The sequence below is a fragment of the Dermacentor silvarum genome, chromosome 7 (genome assembly GCF_013339745.2).
Source record: "Dermacentor silvarum isolate Dsil-2018 chromosome 7, BIME_Dsil_1.4, whole genome shotgun sequence".
Taxonomy (NCBI): domain Eukaryota; kingdom Metazoa; phylum Arthropoda; class Arachnida; order Ixodida; family Ixodidae; genus Dermacentor; species Dermacentor silvarum.
The window spans coordinates 56,909,796-56,927,014 of record NC_051160.1 but is presented as its reverse complement, the minus strand read 5'-3'; the positions used below and the strand labels follow the sequence as shown (position 1 = coordinate 56,927,014).

Below are 17,219 nucleotides of genomic sequence, written 5' to 3'. Positions count from 1 at the left end.
TCAGCAAAGGGACGTGTATGACGTCAGCCGAAGCTTGCCATGTACTTTTTGAGCGCCTTTTCTCGCTCCTTGACCGCCGAACAGTTCCAGGTGACGTCAGAAAGGTGCGTGTCGAACAGGAGCCACGCAATATTCTTGCGCACCGGCAGCTTCATCACGCTGTCCACCTGTCCAGAACAAATGGCCATCAGCGCCAGAACATTTGCGGATATCTGCGGTAATGTTAAGCATCTACACGTAAGCAAAGAACTGGTACATGCGACAGCCTGCAGAGGTGACGCGTTGACTAAAATTAGACTGGAGTCTGGAAGCCGCAGTGAAGCTTTCCGTACTTCTGAAGCATTCTTCTTGCTTGTTCCCTAATTCAAGCAAGATTGAACCAGTGTGGGAAACAGTGCTTTCTTAATTTCCAAGCGACGAAAAAAAAACACTTTGAAAACAATGATCATCTGTGCCAAAAGTCGTCGAGGCAAGCACATTGCATGGAACAGTTTAGAAATGTCTCCACGTTCGCCCAACTCAAGGTATTATCTTTACCGCAGCTGTAACGTTGCAACTGAAAGAACCTGCTCGAGCATGATGATGTCGAAATAAAATAACAGGGGAAACTTGAGCAGAAAACCTCAGCGTGGTCCTTGTAAATCAACTTTCGCTATGACTGGCTGGAACTGCGTGGATACAAGCGTTGATGAAATAATAAAAAAGAACAGAATATTTTACTTCGTCGAAAAGAAGATGTACTGAACTTAGAGATTTGCTTTAATTTGAGAAGTGTGCAAACAGGTACTTCTGCTTTCGTGGCTTTATATAGTCTCATAATGGGCCTCCTGCATTGTCACCATAATAAAATTGCAGTCGTGCGTACTTTGGTCGTTAATACATTTAAGACATTACCTGATAAGATACTCTAGCTTGTCAGGTTCTTGTCATCTTTCCGGTGGAAGTAAGACCTAAACCAGGTTCTGAGATGCACGAATTTGGGACGTAAATCATTGCTTGATTAGTTTACATGTGACGTAAGTTGCAGAAATTTTAATTTATTAGAAAGCATTCCTGTTTCAATTATTAATGGTTTGCGGCCTTTTGCTTTGACAGCCTGTTATTTGTTATTGTTCCCATTATTTTAAAAAGTGGTGCAAGGGTCAAACATAGGGTCAGGGCGATGGCAAGCGTTCTTTCGGCCGCTGTGTGGGGTGTTTTCTGAAGAAAACAAGAATGTGATTGGTCACAACGCTGACCTACCGTATAGCATATTGTGAATTTGTGTAGGGCGTTGAGGTTGTACTGTGTGTGAATGTGCTTCGGCTGCTACAGCATGAAATACAGCAGCTGTCAAGGACAACGTTGACTGCGGCTAGAGCAGTTGTTCTTGAGAAAATGTCAATATCCGCTGTGATGACGTGCTCTATCCTATCCGAGCCGAAGTATTCTAACTTTTTTTATAGGTCTATGGGCCTGGCTAAAGGCTGCCCAGTTGTCAAAGCTAGAAGCACCTTTCTAAAGCGCGAATAAAAACAATCAAGGCGCTCACCTTGCGCTTCATGGTCTCCCAGCTGTCGTAGAAGAAGACAGAAGACGAGCTCGCTCCGAACTCCACCGGCAACTCGTCCATCCGACTTAGGGTCACGCTCGGGTCACACACCTGCACGCCGTAAAACGGTAATCTATAGAAATGTACATGACGCTCTAAACTGTCTGATTGAAACCACTTGTCTGAAATTTTGTTGATCCGAGAGCGCACAAATTAACGCGCAGCTTACGCTCTCGATAATATGCCGCATCGGACTTCAACTGTGAATTTTTTTCCCCGAATCCAGCCCACTATCGAGATGTCCCTTCTTCAGGCTATGTCATGCCTATTTCTGTCTGTCAAGCGCACACAGCAGAGGAGTCTGGACCAATGGAACGGAAAAGTGCTACATAGTTAATTTTATGATTTTTTTTTAATTTTGAAAAAAAAATTAGGCATACACTTTCCGGGAACAGTGTCAGATGCTTTCCAAGAGGACGAGAGTAAGATATCTTGTCGTTATTTCAAAGAATAAATGCTTTAGTCATAATTAAATAATAAAGACGGCTTGAACTTACGCAGCCACTCAATGTCTCGCTCGATTACTTACTTTTTCGATCACCATCAACCAGAAGTTGCGAGTTCATTTGCAATTAGCATCGCTACGTTCGACTAGAAGCTCCCGTTAATGCGAAAAACACGGCCATGTTCTCGTGCCTCATTACCAACAATATCTAGCAGCATCGTGCTTAAACATTTATACTCAATACTTGAACAGACATTAACTTCCACAGCGCCCTCGATGACCTCAATCGCATAGCACGCTCATTGCATACGAGTCGTCATATTACACAATGCTTGCAACAGCACCACTCTGTATTGCAGGGAGCACTGCAAAAAAAAAAAAAAAAAAAAAAAAAAAAAAAAAAAAAAAAACCGAGGGGAAGTGGTGCGGCTGTCGCTTAGACATTCTTTTTTTTTTTTTTTTTCAGTTGTTACGTGCGAGTGCTATGCTTCGCGGCATTCAAACACTCACCTCTTGGGAAAAAAAAACTATTTACCATCTCGTACGCACCGCAATTTGCGTAACTTTATATAGATTCCTAGAAATGCCGCACAGTACATTTCCTCTGGTTGCCCAGAATTCAGTGCACATTCGATATATCGCAGACGCAGGCTCGGACAGAGAAATATTGAATGAATACGGCTCGCTTGGGTTTCGAAAGCACGGCGGATTTATTGTAATGCGTAGTGTTTTTCATTATCGCCATGCGTTTTGCATCTTTGCGATTAATTCCCAAAGAAGCTGACCACTTCGTACGATAAAAAATTTCATAGAAGTAGTGCTTGAATATTGTGTTCAGCAAGAGTTAGCAATCGCTAGTGCGCGACTTCTCGGACTGGGATAGTATGATTGCAAAGATTTCATGAACGTTCGTTAAAGCTCTGCATGAATTCAGTTCGAGTTCCACCCACTTCTAAATGTCATGCTTTGGGGAGGAGGAATTGGGCAAAATGGTGTTTGTTCATTGTTACAGGCTTGCTCGTTTTTCTTTCGATTGTGTTCTTGTAGTTGATAGCCTGTCTTAGGCATTCTTTTTTTTTATTTAAGCAACCGTTTTCGGACATTAAAATATTGCAGTGAAGCTCCCGTCTGTGTGGCTTCTTTCATTCTACTTGTTGTTCACGCTGTCCGTAACACTGTTTTCGACTTGTGCGAACACACACGCAACAATGATATATCGATGCACTGCTAAGCCCTAACGAATGGACATCCCTGTTTCACCTTGCCTAAAAATATCTGAGCGAGCCTGGAATGGAAGTACGTACATGACGTCCGGATATGGGAGGTTTAAGGCGTGTGAAGAACTAAGAACAATGCGAAATGATGAAACGGTTGCTATGCTTTTTGCCAATGGCAACAGACGTTGCTAGGAATAGTCCTCATACGTTAGGTACGCAAGGTATAGCTTCATATTTATTTCTGGGTCAACACTCTAAATGGCATGGTACGCTTGAATGTTCTGTGGCAGTAATACTATGTGACGCCACAGGATGCACTGCGCATTTTGAATGTCGGTGTTTTTTAATTAGGAAGTGTTTTATATTCATTTATCGGAAAATTTCTTGGAATCAGGTCCCAACAACGCTGTCGAATGTAATGCTGCACTGGTAATTGTCGTTTCTGGCTCCACTTGTATTTCCTGTTGTACAGGGTGCATTCTGTCGTCACTAGCGAATTGAGATGAAACTCGGGGCATAACGCAGAAAACTAAACGGGAGACGTGCATAAAGGCGGTAGCATATTGTCACGTTGTAGTGACTTGAATACCTAACGGTTTATCGGGTGAACTTGTACTCAGAACGACAAGGAACACTCAAATCTGAACAGTAGTCGCGAGCACAATCATCGGTCATCCACGCTGAACGCAGGAGTCCCGTCTATCTGTTACTTAAACAAGTAGCTTTACGTAATCTCGATTAATAGCTGGTGCCTCCTTATACACATTTCAGAATTCGCAACACTATTAACGTCGCGCGTGCAATCTGATTAAGTAAGATTCCTCCGCTACAGAAATGATGACAACATTCATAGAATTTAGGATACGGTATAGAAACACCTTTCGCTGAACGACATGTGTCCATAGCAGTGTTGATAATCCGGTAACGACTCATTACCGTCAAAAAGTAAAAAAAAAGGAAATGTACTCGCGACAATACTGATAAGAGAGTAAGCTCAAGTAGCTGACATTCTAGCTGAGAACAAGACAAATTTGAGCAGGGCTGTTCATGTGGTGCAAAGCATGACCGCAGAGGACTAGCTGTTGCAATGCGGTTACGGCAATCGCAGGCACATGAATGATTTCCTTGACGTCGTATAGATGAAATAGGAAGACCGCTGGGGGAGTGCTTGGCATTGCAGTGGACGCACGCGCAGAAAAGGCAGCTTCGCGCAAAAGTGAGAGAAATTGAAAGTTGTAGCAAGACGTTAACTTTGTAGCTAAAGCGTCTCAGAAAGCTGGCGTAGGGAGCCTACATTCAAAAAGTTGTCGCAGTTTCACCTGAAAGGCGAAGCATCAATTGCGATAGCAAACTTGTAGAGAGCTATACGGAGTAATGATATTAGCTTTATCAGCTGTATAAACTTGGACATGCAGCAGCATCGGCAACACGCAGAACTGTTGTCGACGCCATCGGCGTTTTGCCCGCGTTCGCTCAAAATGCGTGCGGCGTTGGTGACTGTTGCCGGAGAGATAAAGAGAGCGCGCATCGGGAACGAGAGAGAAAATTACACCATCTTCCCGTAGGGGAACCCTGAGTAGTATGCGAAGCAGCCATGGGGTCGACTCAAGGTAGTTTTATCAGCTGTATAAACTTGGACATGCAGCAGCACCAGCAACGCGCAGAACTGTTGTCGACGCCGTCGGCGTTTTGCCCGCGTTCGCACCGAACGCGCGCAAAGTGGAACCGGAACCGGAAGTGGAACCGGAAGTGGAACCGGAACGCCATCTAGTGAACACTTCATAAAACTACAGGTGGCTACATACTACATCGGAGGAAGGACAGGCCCACGCCCTAAGGAGCTTCGCCCCTAAGACGGCGTTGCATGTAGGCTCGCTAAGCTGGCGTCATGAGGAGCGCCGCCAGCGGCGTTGCGGGCGTCGCACCTCAATGCCGACGAGATGACACCGAAAGAAAGCTGTTCGCGTCTGTCAACGCACAAATAACTAATTAGATAGTTTTAGCTTGACGTTTACTGTCCCGCTAAGACCAGTGTATGCACGGCGGTATGGTAGATACATACAGCTCCTCCCTCAGCAGGAACGACAATGTGTGAGTGCGCAAGGCTTATGAAAACAGCGGAAGATGCTGGACGCTATGCAATCGCTCCGGCACAGCTGATTGAGCACAACTTGACGGTTCGTCCACTTGGCTTCGTCGCTTTGGCAGCCAAACGCACTGGGCGTCTTTGGAGACCTTCTAACTCTCCGTGCGCTGGCTGCACATATGCATCGTTAGCGTGATAACATAGCGGCTCCAGCGCCAACGGTGTGGGCGCGAATGCACATCGAGCGCCCGTGTAATTGCTATCGCTTTAGAGTGCAGATGATAATTAGGACGCTGAGTATGCTCTACCAACTAGCCCAGACCAGCAACACGTCTCCTTAAGATATAAAGGTTCTAGTCCTACGCATACCGACGGTATGTGGGTGTCACGTGCGTGATCGCCTATTTTTCAACATTCGACCCCGTAATTCCCAAACATAGTTACAATGTGGAAAGTTAGAACAACTTGTTTGCTTTTATTTCCGGTCGTGGAAAACACATTTGTGCAAAAATATAACGAAATGTTATTGGAGTGAAATTAATTAGTACGCTAATATGTAATTACTCATTTCTCATGCATTTTTTTCACGACTGAAAACAATTCTCTGCATATAAAGAACGCTACTATAGGCAATGCGTTTAATTAAGCTCCCACGCCTAAATCTGCATTTAGAGGTATAAAAACAGCGTAGCATGTATAATGCATTGGGCATTGCAGGGTTAAGAATAAGTGTAGCTGAAACTTCATCTTTCAAAAGCAAAACTATAAAAGTAGGCATTGAACGGAAAGTCACGGTTAAACAGCCGGTCACCCGCAGCGCCTACTGTTCCACAGTGTCCACCTTTAAGAATTAACTCACCTGCTCGTACCCGACCAACGTAAAATCGGTGCAGGGCGCGTATGGCACCCTGTCCCGAGGCGTGGATGAGTCCTGCAGCTGGTACAGGATGACGCCCATCTCGAAGGATAGCCCCACGTAGAGGTCGCGGTGCGGGTACGTTGTTGAATTTAGGAGCAGCGCCGCATGCTTGTCCTTTGCGGCAGTGAAAGGAAGGCGGAGGACACAAGTGAGCAGTACGGCAAACATTGGCAATTTACTATTATTTTAGAGTTATTTCGGTGCAAATAAAAAAAAGTAAGTTTTGCTCGAAGTTGAGGCAGGGAAAGCGATAACAATGCACAGTGTTGTGCTTTGTGCCTCTCAAAACGCTGGCATTCTTTTACTGCGCCAGAAAGGACCATAAATACAAGAAAAAAATTAAAAATTGAAATTCATGACCTCACACTGAAGTACCGGCGCTTTGATTCCGGCACAAAATTTTAAACGAAAAGAAAATTTATAGGCTTTATTTTTTTCGTTCAGTAAACAACTTCTCCCAACAAAAATAACGAAAACAAAGGTTTGGATAAATTATCACTTATACTGCTCTAGGCTGAAAGGATTCTTTTCTTTAATGCCCATTTAAAAAGGTGGTTTCGTTGACATCTACATTTCGTTTCGTCAAATGCGGTATGTCGCTGACCCAAGAAAACATTTTCGATCAAATTTCATACCGGGAAATTTCCAGCCTAATATGAACTTTCCGCATTCGATTTTTCCCCAGTGTGAAACTCACAAAGCCCGGGTAGGCGGCGCTAGTTGTCTTCCAGACGGTAGGTGGCGCCACCTCGCAACGCTCGCGCAACGCCATGGTTCGTACGCTGCTGATGCTGATGACGATGTCCACGTCAAAGCTGCACATGAAGCAGTATGCAGCGACAGCGAACGCATCAGTTATCTAAGTGTAAGATGATTAATATGCGAAGCTAGCCCGGGTTGTATTAAAGGTCTCGCAAAGTCTGCCATGGAGCACGCTTACATAGCGCAGCAGAGTTTCTTGAACAATTATTAGATGGAATTTCATTCTCCAGTTGTGAAAGGTTAATATGGGAGTGGTGATATGAATATAACGTTGTGTGGTGTGTTTAAGCTAGAATAAGAATTGATAAATGTCATGACGGATATGACACAGTTTGGCATGGTCAGCTGGATTACCTAAAGTACTGAACCTTGCTCGCACGACAAATCGCAATGTCCGGGTGGCAAATGAGTGAACTCTCTCATTACCATGTTTGATCATTCTTTTTAGGACACATGCCCAAAGTGTGACATTGAAGACGAGCAGTGTTGCAGTCATGTTTGGTTAGCTAACATTCTATCAGTGGCACTTTCGAGATACCATTCTCCAAACATCTGCTAAAATATGCGCTGACGTAGCGATCGCGATCGTACCCGTTTTCCGCTCAATTTCGGCTGCCCTTCACCATTATGCGTTTAGGCCATAAATTATGTTTCAGGAAAATTATTAAAATCAACGTTATGAATTGTACCGGGACCCTCTTTAGCATCTACAAGAAAATAAATAAGTTGAGACATAATGAAACGCAGAAAGGGGTAACAACTTGTACAACAAAATAGTAGAGATTACAGCAAACTGGTTATATGCAAATAGTTGCACGTTATCACTGAAACCAACGTTGTAATGTAACCAAGAAGGTGATGCACTTCGACTGCCGCTGTCCGCGAGACCAGAGCTCGTGCTTAGCCGGAATGTTAGTGCCCCTTTGATTAAACAAATAGTTTTACATTTTATGCAAAGGGTAGTTATCATGCAACGCCTGACGTAGTTACCAGAAATTTAAAACGCACATGCATACATATTCAGTAGAAAGGTGGCAGACGCCTATAAAAAATATAAAGCAAAGAGAATCGGAGATGATAGCAAAAATACATAAAGATGCAAGCGTATCTGAAAAGTACACCCAAGAACAGAAGGTCAACCACCGAAGAAAAGAGTATCTTTTAGAGAGTACGAAATGCGGGTAATAATTGTGAATATTTAAAGAATATGGTAAATTATTCTAGTGTTTGTTCAAAACGAATGCTGGTGTTATTTTTGTATACGCAGTTCAATATTTTGAGAAAAAATACTTGATTTTCTTTATTTAAATGAAAAGCAATTGGGCTATGTAGAACCCAGCAAAGGGGAGTAAGTTTAGCCGAAAGGAAGAGTTTCAACTCACGCAGAAGTACCACGAATCCTAGCCGTTTGATTTTTCTTTTTTTTCCCTCAAAATAGTAAGCCTTTCTTTACGAGTAAGCTATGAGGGGTTCCCTTCGTACCTTCTAGCTGCTTTAGGCGAGGGTAAACTTTCAATTTCGCGTAATTTTAATAACTGGACATAATCGTCGGTGAAACGACCACGGTATAAAACCTGCAGAGCTTCGGAGTGCCTCCCACATAGACGCCGCCTACCTGGCCAGCACACCAAACTGCCCCTGGTAGGTGGCCCAGGCTCCGGACTCGTTGTAGTGCCACAGGCCTGCCGCCACAACGAGGTGCGCGGATCTGTCACCTCCCTGCAGCTTCCTCAGTTTCTGCGAAGGACAAGGCGAGCGACGCCCGGAGCTGAAGTCCCTCCGTCCAAACCCCACCAGTGGCGGAATCGTGCATTGAGGAGCTTTAGACCGTACATGGGCACTAACTAGTTCCAAAGACATCACAGCATACGAAAGTTGGGTGCCACTTATGCACCACAGTTCCACCTTATATGGCTACGCAATGCAGGACGTTGGTACCTTAAGTGATTGCGTGTAAGCGAACAACGGTTTTACTCCCCACTTACGCCTTAAATTTTGGTCCGAATGACGGGCCTACACCCTAAGCGTATCTCAGTACAACGATGCTTGCAGAACAGTGAGTTACGTGTAAGAGCACCAAGACTACATTGAATCATTCATTACGTAATTACAGTGGCCCAAACGCACTTTTTAAGAAGTGCGCTAAGTATTCAAACACAGAGGCCAGCTGCGTGCAGGGAACCGCCATTGGCGCACACTGGAACACAGTTCACTGAAGCATCACACACGGAATTCTGGGCAGAATGTTAAGACAGTTAATGGCACAAGACTTCATTGTATCATTTCCTATCAATAGGAAAGATAAGAAGTGTATTAGTGATACTTGTTCTTCGCACGATTGTAAAAAGAATATTAGACCACCTTATGAATGTTTAGTCGTTTTTTTTGCCTGCTTTATTGTGTGAAGTGAACAGACATGTAATTTGATAATCTGAAACTTGTGCTTGCTAATTCGGAACGTTGTTATGTGCGTGTGTGGCGATCCCGTGAAACTTATTTGCGAGTGTGTTGATGTGCTCGTTTTCTCCGACGTGCCGTTTTTCTTCACGCACTGGGTAGATTGAATCCGTACGATTTCTTCCGATGATTTGATCGGAGCAATTACTAGCCACTTATATCCGATATAACACGGTACCTTTCGTGAAGGCATTCAACTAACATCCGCGTCGATCAGCACACCATTTTAAGTTAATTGAGCTTAAGACGTACAAATTGTATCAATAACGTGCAATTTGTTTTGGCAAACGCTACATAATACACAAATATAACAATAGCCAACAGCCAAATTTAACTCTGTGCCTCTCAATTTAGCTGACCCCAAATGTTCGGGAATGTTGACCTTTCTGGGCTGAAGCTAAATTTGCGGACGTAATTGTAGCATATATTTTTCGAAGTGTTTGTATTTTAATAAAAAAAGGGCGACGATATAGGCTAAGAGCTTCGTAAATTATTGGGGTTAGAGCATGATTATCCGCTATTGTCGGTTGCTAATCTGAGTTGCCGCAGCGTAATGACATGCGTCATTTTTTTCTATGTTCGAGTGCTGCCAGGAATTATATGCTTCATTTTTCATGTATTCATTCTATTTCGTTACCAACAGAGGCCACTGCAGCGCCGTAAATGAATTAATAGTGCCTTAAATAGTGCGCGTTTGTGCGTTTGCTGTGCTCACCGTGACAATAGTTCCGACAGTGGCCACCAGCTGGGGCATGTAGCTCGCTCGAGCGAGAATGTTCAGGATGCCGTAGTGCCTAATATTATTGGCGGCCAGCTCTTCCAGTTCCAGCTTGACCACATCGTCAGCCAGCGACGCCGCATTGAGGTATCTGCATGCGTTGCGGATGTAAAAGTCCAGTTTAAGGGGAATTTCTGAAAAGCGAGAGCACCGTTTCTTCGATATTAGGGATTTCAAGGCAGAAGCTGCCACGCATCGTTCTTCAGGGTAACACGTTCTACACTGAACAAAGGGGGCCACTAAAGTATTTATTTTGTTTATTTCAAAGTACCTTACAGGACCCAAGGGGAGCATTGAGTAAGGGGGGGGGGGGGGGGGGCGTCCTAGAACAAATGACCACAAAAAACCGATACATGAGAGCTAAAAATGTTTACAATAATAACGATTTCACAAAACAGTGTTGCGAATAAAAATGGGAAAACCATACAAAGAATTGTCAGGAAAGGAATGAAAAGTATATATTTCATGGTGACATAAAAAGCGGCGCATCAGTCGCGCACAAGGACAGAAATATGACGCAGAAAGCGCGAGCACATAAAACAAACAACAAAATTAAAACAACAAATTGAAAAAAAATGTGAAATAAATAATAAGAATGCCCCGTGAGGAGGACAGTTCATGGTGGCATACATGTGTACAGATGAACATATTTGTTATGATGAAAACTGCGGGTTCAGTAGTTGTCTGAATTTATCTTCGTTCGTTTGCGCGACAGTGCTGTTATTAGGAAGCGAATTCCATAACCGAATAGCTCGCGGTAAAGCCGAGAAGGTAAAAGGGTCAGTGTTGCCATAAATACGAGCGAAGCTTAAATCATTACAAAGTCGTCGTGATGTGCAAGACGCGCGTTCCAGTGGCAAGTTTGACGGCTTCATTTGGTGAACATATCTATGGAGTAAAGACAGGAATGCTATGCCACGTCGGCTACTTAGTGATTGAAGGGAAATGTTGAGTTTTATTCGAGTTATGCCTGACTGGTGGTTGTAATTGCGGGAAATGAATCGACTAGCTCGGTTTACGATGGCTTCTAACATGGGCATTGAGTACTCGTGGTAGGGAGACCTTATAGATTACGCGAACTCAAGTTGGGGGCGTACGAATGGTAGGAATGCTAATTTACGGATGTTGGACGGGCAGTTACGTAAGCTGCGAGGAATGTACCCAAGAGATTTGCAAGCGTTGGCGCATATGGTTGTGATGTGAAAGGCCCAGGAAAGGCTTGGTGAAAGATTAATGCCTAGATATTTATATACTGATGCCTGTGATACTAGATTTGTATTTATATAATAGGAAAAGCTATGGTTTGAAGTTCTTCGCGTGAATGCCATTACTTTGCATTTAGATAAGTTACATTTCATTTGCCGGTCTTCACACCAATTGGTAACGAGTTCAGCATAGCGTAAGACTACGCTAGGTGAAAAGGCTTCGTGTGTATATTAGCAGCAGCACTGTGTAATCGACGTAGCAAAGCCGTGACTGGCAACAACATGGCTCAGCACTCGGAACATAACGTTCATTTTCAATAACATTCATTTGGGTTGTTCGCCTACAAGCGTGACATCATGACTTCAAGCTTCCTGACAATGCCTAGGTGAACTTGTCTGTGGCGCGAAATGCATTTTGTGAAAAGGGGACAGAAGAGAAGAGACAGTCTGTCCCCTTTTCACAAAATGCATTTCGCGCCACAGACAAGTTCACCTATAGGAAATATCAGCACCAACTTGCCCAAGAAGACGTTCTTTTGGAATATATTCCTGACATTGCGTTATCTGGGTTTCCTGCCGTCCCTGAAGGTTTTGTCTCTGTCGATTACCTACTCAGCAAATAAATTTTTTCATCTATTCTCCATGGCTCCTTTCAACACGAATAAAAGTAACCGAGCATTATTCGCCTGGAAATATGATCACACACAAAAAAAAAGACCAGACAACCAATGTTTTTTTTTAAATTTCGGAATGCACCGCTGTAGCCCAATTATTAAGAGCATCGCACACGTAATGCGAAGATGTGGGTTGAGATCCCACCTGCGGAAACATGTTTTTTTCCTGCACTTTTATTCCCTACTTTAGTTTATACTTTCGACATTTACTTTGTGCTTACCTTGGTTTCCCTGTCTGTTGGTTATGTGATTGCGACTAACAAAAATCTGGCCCCTAGGTCCCCTTCTTCTCGTTCACCGAAACAGCGGTTAAACAAGTTGCTAGCACGACTTCACGGATCATACTGAACTCTTTTTGTGTATTTTAGGCATTTCAAAACAGTAGATGTTCCAAAAAGTCACCATGCTGAGTTTATTGTGCACTCCGAAATGCGACAGAATGGTTCTCTGCGCATCTAGAACAGAGAAGACGCTGTCATAATTATGACGTCACGGGTGGCTGGTGCAAGAATTCCACGGGGACTGCACCACCTGTATTTAGTCCTTGCATCCATTCTCACTCGTCGAGCATCCGCTCATGCTAAAACTCACCTATTTTGACATTTCATAACTGTAATACGTAGTCTTGATTCTATCTGTAAACTTTTATTCATTTGGCGGCAAAAAAAAAGGTTCATTATTATTAGAGAATATAAATAAAGGGGGGTTGAAATTTCATTTTTTTCAATTTCGCGCAGAAACCTCAGCTGTCCACGTCAGCGTGACGCCACAGACTTCGAAATATATCTCGCAATTTGAGCTGCTTTAACGCAAGAACTTACATTCGAAGCCTGCCGCGTTAAATTGTGGTATCTTTAGAACGCAAGGTAGTCTTTCTTTTCGTCTTACCACAGATATCTATTTCCTTTTTCGGCACATAAAACAGGTCCTTCAAATTGTAATGTTCTAAAAATAGTAGGACAGTATCGATTAGACGACAAGCCTCCACCTACAAATTGTAATAGAATAAGAAACGAGAAGGCTGTTCGAGGCTGAAAAGTCGAAGTTTAGACCATCGACGTAACGCCCGTCTTTCCGATGCTGGATGGGTGAAGCGCTTTACAGGCGGTGCTCCCCAGGCATGAGCCGCCAGATTACCGCCCGATAAGCCACTGGTATTCTTATTACGAACTCCTATGGCCAGTGCAATTTGCGTGTGCTTTTGGACATGGCCTTTGCCACGTTTAACCACAACTTTCTCATAACTATTTATCAGAGTAGCTTTTTCTTCGCCTAAATCTCACAGTTTGACTAAAGCGATGCTTTTTTCTCTGAAACTCACCGTGCGTCGAAGGATACGCCACCGGGATAGTCGGCAAACTCGTCGTCCCTGAGCGATCGCACGAAGTCCTGCCAGCCTTCGCCGGACTCGGAGCCTCGCAGCTTCCCGTCGGAGACGAGAACGTGCGTGAAGAACACGTAGCTGCACACGGCCGGTGATGGGTAAGCGGTGAACGCCAGGGCACCGCCGCCCACGGTGCACACCAGGGGCGTTCGGGTCGCTGCACCGAGACGTAACTCGATGAAGAGCGCAGTAGAGGCCCGTAGTTGCGACCGGACATGTACCGTATGACATGTACCGTGTCATAGACACATTCGTAGTTGGAGTTGGGGTAGTCATTGCGGTTGTTTACTTTGCACAAGTATATGGCCCATAACCTCCATGAGAGATTGTCCAATACTCAAGGGGTTGTACAAAATTTGCTAAGGACGTTTAGAAAATGTGAAAACTAAATTTCTGGAAAATATGTGTTTTGAACAGTAGGACTTATAGTGGGGTGACAAGAAAAATATTAAAAATAAATATAATATACAGTTACTGCCTTAAGAATACAGTTGATTTGAGTCAAGAAGGAAATCTTTCATAGCATTCCAAACATCGGGTGGCTGTGCCCCAACGTGGAAGCTCCAAAGGAAAGCATGACGGGGACACTCATGCTGAGGTCAAGTTTGTCCTTGGTGTCAGTGGCCCATACGGTCCCATAGCCAACAAAGATGCACTGTGTTTCTTGCCCTAATTTTTCCTTCATTGGTCCCCCGTTCACTCACGTACGCCCAGCCACAAAATATTACGGACCATGAAATCTGAGAAAAAGCTGAGTAGCTCCGCAGCCTTACAGCGCAGCCCGGTGTTTGCGTTTCGGGCCCCGACTAGAACATGCTAAGAACATTGTCGTATACAGTTTTACTGGCTACTGCTACAGGCTGCTCGGGAATTGAACGTTTTCTGAGATTCCGTGGTCCGCAAACTCTTGTGGCCGGGTGTACTTTACGTACAAACGCAAACATTACACGCACTCCGAAGTTTGATTGTCAATGCCATTGGAGGGCTTGTTGGAAAAAAAAATACGTTGTGAACCTGAAGAAGCTTGCACATATTAGCAGATATAAAGCAGTATAGCTCAGCATTACAAATATATTTAGAAGAAGAAGGGATGAAGGATTACCTTCCGTGCTAGAAAGATTCTTGTATGCTTCTTTAACAATCTTGAGGGAACGTTTTTTTTTACTGAAACAGAGTAGACACGTGTAGCTGGACAAGTTGTCTCGGTATCATAAGATGCCCTGGAAGCGGTGTTGCCAACCTTCGAAGTCGCGTTTCCCTTAACTTAGATTAAGAAATTCCCTCGATTTCCGTAGATTTCTGTAAGATGTGATTGCTCAGTTTGCAAATATGATGGGTTCCTGTAAAGGTAATTTCTTTATGAGAACATACTGCGACGTCATAGTTTATACATATATGTTTATAAGCTTGGTTTAATTGAAACACTTAAATAAGGAAGTCGTTGCACTAAAGATGAAAGGGCGTCGCAGTACAAGCTGTTCTGCTAAGAACACATACCCTGCTTGAAGCCATATTCACAGATGACATCAATACAATTTCTAACTTGCTCTACATGCAAAATAAGTTTGCACAACAACAAACTGTCAAGGCTGACATGGAATCTTATTCGAATAGTAAGGACCCGGACGCCGGACCACTCTTAGAGAATGTTGAAGTGCGAAAAACAGTATCGGCTACTTCGCGACGCAAAAGTAAAATATGTTTATCAAATTTTTCTTGCAAGCCTTGATGGTGCTGACGTGGCACCACGACACTTACGCACTTGCACGTCATTTGCCATGAAGCACGTAGCTACACTGGCCAATTCTTTCTTTCCTCCATGCCGAAACATCAGTATAGGGGATCGGGCTAGTTAGCGTTCCAAATCGTTAAACAGTGCGAAGGCAGACAAAGCAAGCCTAAGTTATTCAAGAATGGTTTCTTCCTTGCAATCACTGAAAATAATTTCAATGTCTCTTGGTGATTGTGAAAGTGCACATGTGCTCGCGTATATATATATATATATATATATATATATATACGTATAGTCTGCTTTCACACTGCTTAACAAGATGCCGAAATTCAGAGAAATACTTGACTACAGGTACTCTACAATGCGACACTGTCAATGGTTGCTCTGCTTATAAGCGCTTCCGGATAAATGTGCCTGCATAGTCGGCTGCGCAAAATCCCGACCGGCTTGTCGTGCTGAGTTCTGGGTATTTGTGTCCGCTTATGCCAAGATTTGCCTGTGCTTCTTTGTTCGATGTTGCAGATACATTTGTTTGGCCAGTTACAGGCAAATACTTCAGTCAAAGGGCACATAAATCGACATCATACACCCAGAGGTACAAACAGCCATAGCACAGCAGCTGTGCTCCTTTGACGAACCCAGGACATCGGCCCCTTTTCATTTACTCGGCGAGATGGGCTCACTGCGGTGCAGTACGATCCTCAGTTCAATATATTGGTCATCGCGGCATCACAGCAGTGGTTTCTCAAGTCTCCGGGTTCTTTTTTTTCCCGCGTCTTAGTGAAAGTTCTCCCTAGATGTGGATAAATTTACCTTTTTTTCATAACAAGGCATAAAATTTCTAGGGACATTTTCATTGGGTAGTCAGCACTGACCGCAAGAAAATAGAGCTACGTATGAGTTAGCGGTTTTTTTTCCGCCTTGATTCGTCTGCGCCTACTTTCACCGAATGACTATTTTGGTTAGCGAGATTTAATCCACGCTAGGAGGCCACAGAACGCGCGTAGCCATAAAAGGCGGTCCCTTCTCACTGGTGGTCGTGGTGCGCTCCGTGCTAGCGGCTGTGCTGGCACTGCCGGTAATCGGCCGATAGCGCGTCGGGGGCTCAAAGGAGGGTGGAATGGTCTCGTCCTCGACCACCGGGAAGCCCGGCGTGCGCGTCGTCGGCGAGGCAGCGGTAGTGCTGGCAGCCGCACCACCGGAAGTGGACGGCATCGCTGACATCGTCTCCTTCACTGACGTTTCTCCTGTTGTCCGGACGGTCGTGCTGGCCGTAAGAGACTGCACGGTGGCCTAGTAATTAGCACCCGATGCGTCTGGTACGTTGGTTGGTACAGACACGCGCTGTTTAAGTGGAGCGGTACGATATACCGGGTGTCTCACGTAATTTGAGTCAAACTAAAAATATGTCACATAGCTCGACAGAACCAAGGTAACGTACGTTGTTTGCCGTCGCTTGGAGATACTCAGAATATTTTTTGCATTCCGCTTAATCATGCAATCAGTCTTAATTAATGAACTTCTCAAATATTATAATTGGATGGAAAGTGTCGATGAGAAAATTGTAGAGCAACATGTAAAACTTCCAATAGAGCTTCCTGTTGCTCAATACGCGCTACATAAGAGTGTTTTTCCAAACATGAGAGAAGCCCGCAAATACAGGCAAAATTGCCGAGCGACTGGCTGCTCGAGGCACTTTGCATATATTCTCGGGCTTATTTCATGCTTCGAAAAGCTCATGCTTGAAAAAAAAAAACCATGCTTGGAAAAACGCTGCTTGGAAAAGCCACCAACGTTTTTCCTTTCGAATTTATTTTGCTTTATACATTAATTTATTTTATAGCGATTCGTCTTACGTCATGGACGAACGGACGGACGGACGGTTTTCTAGTTGGGTCGGCATAAAAAAGGCTTACGTATTTACAACAATATTGTGACTTAACCTGCTGGTCTCGTTCAGCCAATTGAC

At 44.1% G+C, this 17,219-nt stretch overlaps 1 protein-coding gene across 1 annotated transcript; it reads right to left on the bottom strand.

Annotated features, from left to right (window-relative positions):
- Positions 1-16,465, bottom strand: LOC119458881 (uncharacterized). The gene is made up of 8 exons (XM_049671487.1): positions 16,282-16,465; positions 13,456-13,675; positions 10,193-10,346; positions 8,636-8,757; positions 6,956-7,073; positions 6,199-6,372; positions 1,532-1,642; positions 1-167 (listed from the first exon to the last, which is right to left on the bottom strand). The coding sequence occupies exons 1-8, from the start codon at positions 16,463-16,465 to the stop codon at positions 24-26; spliced, it is 1,227 nt and encodes a 408-aa protein (XP_049527444.1). The 3' UTR covers positions 1-23.
- Positions 16,466-17,219: the final 754 nt, after the last annotated feature.

Coding starts and splice junctions, on each gene's coding strand:
- LOC119458881 (XM_049671487.1), bottom strand. CDS start 16,465: ATGCCGTCCACTTCCGGTGGTGCGGCTGCCAGCACTACCGCTGCCTCG. Junction 10,347..13,455: donor GGCGTATCCTTCGACGCACG/GTGAGTTTCAGA, acceptor CAACGCATGCAG/ATACCTCAATGCGGCGTCGC. Junction 7,074..8,635: donor CAGTTTGGTGTGCTGGCCAG/GTAGGCGGCGTC, acceptor CTTCATGTGCAG/CTTTGACGTGGACATCGTCA.